The sequence below is a fragment of the Poecilia latipinna genome, unplaced genomic scaffold (genome assembly GCF_001443285.1).
Source record: "Poecilia latipinna isolate Pla-1442-1.1 unplaced genomic scaffold, P_latipinna-1.0 Scaffold126, whole genome shotgun sequence".
NCBI classification, from domain to species: domain Eukaryota; kingdom Metazoa; phylum Chordata; class Actinopteri; order Cyprinodontiformes; family Poeciliidae; genus Poecilia; species Poecilia latipinna.
Window position 1 is genome coordinate 124,308 of NW_015112742.1, and position 4,578 is coordinate 128,885.

General features: G+C 42.0%; 1 protein-coding gene across 4 annotated transcripts in view; it reads right to left on the reverse strand.

Moving 5' to 3' along the window:
• Nucleotides 1–4,578, reverse strand: part of LOC106945059 (nuclear factor 1 B-type) — a 98,793-nt gene that overhangs the window by 82,140 nt on the left and 12,075 nt on the right. For all 4 annotated transcript variants that reach the window (XM_015028482.1, XM_015028483.1, XM_015028481.1 and 1 more), the window contains exon 2: nucleotides 3,810–4,341. In XM_015028482.1, coding sequence (XP_014883968.1) covers nucleotides 3,810–4,341 — 532 coding nt within the window. The remainder of the gene's footprint in view (nucleotides 1–3,809; nucleotides 4,342–4,578) is intronic.

The following is a 4,578-nucleotide window of genomic DNA, read 5'->3' on the forward strand; positions in this document are numbered from 1 at the left end:
GAGAAGCAAAATACAAAGCGAAGCTTACAGAACCCGCGACACGTCCCGACACGATGAGTATCTGCATGCCTTGTTGCAACTATTCCATCAAGCTGTCAAAATGGATATGCAAAACACGAGCGCAGGTGTGGAGAGGAGATGATTGGAAGAAGAGAAAGGAAAAGAACTGCACTTCTGGTTTAATCAGATAAAACAGTGCAACGGAGTGACTGTGCAGAACGTGTGTGTGTGTGTGTGTGTGTGTGTGTGTGTGTGTGTGTGTGTGTGTGTGTGTGTGTGTGAGAAGCTAGGAGTCGGTTTGAACAGCCAGTTGGCACAATGGATGCCATGAATCCCGACCCCCTCCTTCCCTCATTCCAGGCCCTCAGCCTACTTCCCAGCGGGCATTCATCTGGACATGCACATGGGCGCTGCAGCCGAGCCTGGCTAAACGCGTCTGTGCCCCAGAACAAGGGGGTGAATTTTTGTGAGTGCCCTCTCAAAATTAACCGGGGACTCTCGCTGCCAACCTGCCGACCTTTCTCAGGCACGAACCAGCGGGGATTAGCGGTGAAACCCGCTCGAAACATGCATGCTTTTTTTTTATTATTGTTGTTTTAAAAAAAAAAAAAAAAAAACGCCGACGAGAAAATAAAGGCGGCGAAATGATTTCTGTTACTAGACTACGCAGCTCAGCAGAGCGGGACGCAAAAAAGAACAATATATTAAAAGCACAGTCTGAACAGTGGATACTCTTTCAGCCGGAGCCCGATTTTGCTGGTTTCTTTGTGTTTGATTGTATGTTTGTTTGTTTCGTGCAGTTGCAGCTGAACAAAAGGCGGCGGCGGCTTCCATTCTGCCACCATCGGGGGTGGGGGGGAAACAACTTTCCAGTGTGCCCACCGCATTGCGGATGCCAACCGACGAATCAAAGGCACGCTGCACGCAGACAAAAGAGGGTTTGATGCCAACCTCCGAACCTCTAACAACCGTCGGGCGGCGATCCGCCCTGCCTCCCTGGCACCGTTTGGAACAAAATGGCGGCGCAGCGCTTTGCCGTCCACAACATGGCTGCGCCGTCTGAGTTTGGGCACCGCTTGGCGACTTAAAGGAAGAGGGAAAAGACTTTTCATTTTTGCAACAACGAAAAAAAAAAAAACTCACAAGTGGAACAAATAAGTGAACACGTTTTTCGATTCTTGTAGTGAAAACACTAAAAAAAGATCATCAAAATTTCAAACTTCACGCAAAAAAACAAAAAAACAAAACAACATCTTTCTTAGGAGAAATCTTTGATATTGACAGTTAATAGAGAGGGAATGAAAAAAATAAAAACCCCTCGCTAAAAAGAGCGGCGTTGTTTTAAATGTTGGCACGGAGCGGTTAAAACGCAGCAGATGCAGAACAAGGGGAGCGGTGGCATCCTACAAAGGACACAAAAGGAGGGTCTGATGCCAACCCCGGTGCCAGTGGCAACCATTATTGTCTCCGTGCTGTGCCTTCTGCTTTCCCTGGCACTTATCAAACACAAAATGGCGCTCAGGATTTGATGGTAATGAGCTAGCTAGAACCACCGTTCCTCCTCTCAGTGGCAGAGCGTTTGGATGCTGCGGCTACAGATTCAATGAAAGGGGATTTCATCGTGGAGCAAACCCAGGAGGGGAGGCATTCCTGTGCTGTCAGCAGAGAAAAGGAACTTTAGAAGAGTGAGACCGACGAGGTATGAGGAAATGAAGGAGTCGCATTTGGTCAGACGGCTGCTGAAATTACAACTCGTCACATGCAAAGTTGCAAAATCACAGAGAATTTTGCTAGTTTTCACGTGACAAAGTGTGAAAACTGAAGAGAAAAGTAAAATCTCTCCGACTATAAATTTAATCTCTAATAGATTAAATTAATCTTTTTTCAATTTTAGGAAATTTATTTGACAACTTATTTGAATTTATTCCAGCACGACATGCGATACGTAGAAATACTCAACTCTTAAATAACGTTTTAAGAAATTAACAAAACGTGACAAATCAGCACAAATATAAAGGTGTGTTTAGAAATAAGAACAAAAAAAAGACTTTTTCTGCCTGATACTGAAGATTTATGTCATGAAAGCTAAAAAAAAATGTTCTGCAGTTTCATCAATGAAGGATTTTAATTTTGAATCCAACAAAAAAAAAAGGGGATGCTCCCATTAATTTCATTTATATTATTTTATACAAATGCGTAAAAATAAACCTTACGCTTGATGCATTCACAGACTAAAATTAGTGGGAAATCTCAGTTTTCATGCATTTCATAAAAAAAAGAATAAAACGTGTTTTTTATATATATATATTTTACCTGCTATAACCAGATCAATTACAAAAAGTCTGATTCAGATCTCTAAAACTAAATCAAAATTGAAAAAAATATCATTATTTTCTAAATTATTTCTGTTCAAAACAAGCTGAGCTCGTAGTAATTTAAGAAGTTAAAGGTTTCTATGTCAGCATGAATGTTCCTACTTGGACGTGTTTTGATATAAATTAAGAAAGAATTAAGATGGAGAAACACATATCTTAAAAATCCTGTCTGCTCCCAATTTCTAGTGCTTTTTGGAGGTTAGATCTGCTGAATTCGATATTAATCGACTTGTATTTTTTCCCCCCAGCGACTACAACCTATTCTGCAGAAGGTTGACGACGGTTTGCAGTTTAAATCTGACAGGAAATGAAGAGATTACGGGAATATTCCCGTTAACGTCTCACATTGATTTAATCAACACATTAAAGGACCTACCAGGGTAGATGATTTTCAGAGTAAGAATAATGTGGGAACTTAATTTGAAGAAATTTAATGAATGGTGTGAAAAATCTATATTTTTCAGCATCATTTTAGTATTTTCAATCACCAGGATCAATCAGCTTTACATTAAAATGCTCAGACTCTTTATTGCCACAGAAGCTGCCTGAACTGTTTGATGATGAGACCTAATCGAAATTAGCGTTACTATTATCGTGTAGCGTGTCTGTTTGGTTGGATTCAAACAAATGCCATAAGGCAATAATTGTTACGAATTGAGGCTATTTTGAAATTTGTAACTGAATTGAGTTTGTTTGACCTGCCAAAATCCAGTCCGAGTTTTTTAAAGGGAAAACTGGTCAATTCTTATGGCTGAAAATTAAAAAAAATAATAAATGCTGTTTCCTCAACAGCAAATCAATATATAAAGAAATAACACATTTAAAAAATTAAACAAAATCCTGATTCATGCTGTTCTCTTGCTTTATATTAAAACCAACCAGATTTTTTAAGATTAAAAAAAAAAAAGTAATTTTGACCCGTAATAATCAGAAAATAATCCACTTGTGCCTTCCTGCATTCGTGCAACAGCTTTCTGTAAACGTGAGTGTTTATCCGGCCCGACAGGCAGAACTGAAGGGTGTGTGTGTGTTGGTTTGTGCAAGCCAGCGTGGCTCCGTGTGCAGACAAACACACACACCCTGCAACAATGGCTTGACATGAGCAGGAGCTGCTGCTGCTGCTGCTGCTGCTGCTGCGGCACAGCTAAGACGAAGTTAGAAATGTTTCGTATTGGAAACACATTTAGTTTTTTTTATTTTATTTGCTCAATAATGAGCCTTTCATGAAACAAAACAAAACAAACAAAAAAAACCTGAATGTGCTTCAGCAGTTCTGCTGCTCACATTTCTGGTGTTTACTTGTCTGGCACAAACAGCGATGACCGCAGCCCAGACTGAGACAGAAACTAACACATGTGACCCCTGACCTCACCAAACCATTACACAAACACATCTATATGTACACACACACACACAGTCTGAGATTGAACGTACCTTGGTCCTGGACATAGTATGCTAGAAACAAGTCCAGCTCCTTGACCGATACTGTTATGTGGTGAGGCTGGACACAAAGTGCTGGGTTGGTGCAATGTGGAGACTTGACGAGCCGCTCGCCGTCCGTACTTTCCAGAGGGATGCCCTTGAAGAGGATGACCATCACCAGGTCCAGGCGCCAGACTTTGTCGGCCTGCCGCAAGCAGTCGATCCGGCGGATCTTGCCCTTCTGGTCCGGGTTGGACAGAACGCAGCACGGCGGCTTCTTGCCCGTCACGCTCAGGACGAAGTCCTCCCGGTACTCCTGCCGAATGTCCTTCCGCAGCTTGGCCAGCAGCCTGGAGGCCCACTTCTGCTTGACCTCGGGCTTCTCACCCAGGAGCTCGTCCTTCACGGCGCGCTCCTCGTCCTTGGACATCCGCTTCTCGTGCTTCTTGAAGTACTTGCGCTTTCGGGCCTGCAGGTTGAACCACGTGTAGGCGATGGCACGGACGTGAGGGAGGAGCGCCTCGATGAAGGGATGAAATTCATCCTGGAGGGGTCGGAGGGGAAAAGAGAGGGAAGGAATTTAATCATCTCAGCAAAAAAAAAAAAATATATATATATATATTTTTTTTATTTTTTTTATTTACAGGACGGATGTCAGATCACGAATAAAAAAATTTTGTGTTGAACTATTTTTCTGTAAGTCTGACAAAAAAAAAAAAAAAAAAAATTTTTTTTTTTTTGGTAAATGCTGGGGGCGGCTCTACAAATTCCACTTTTCACC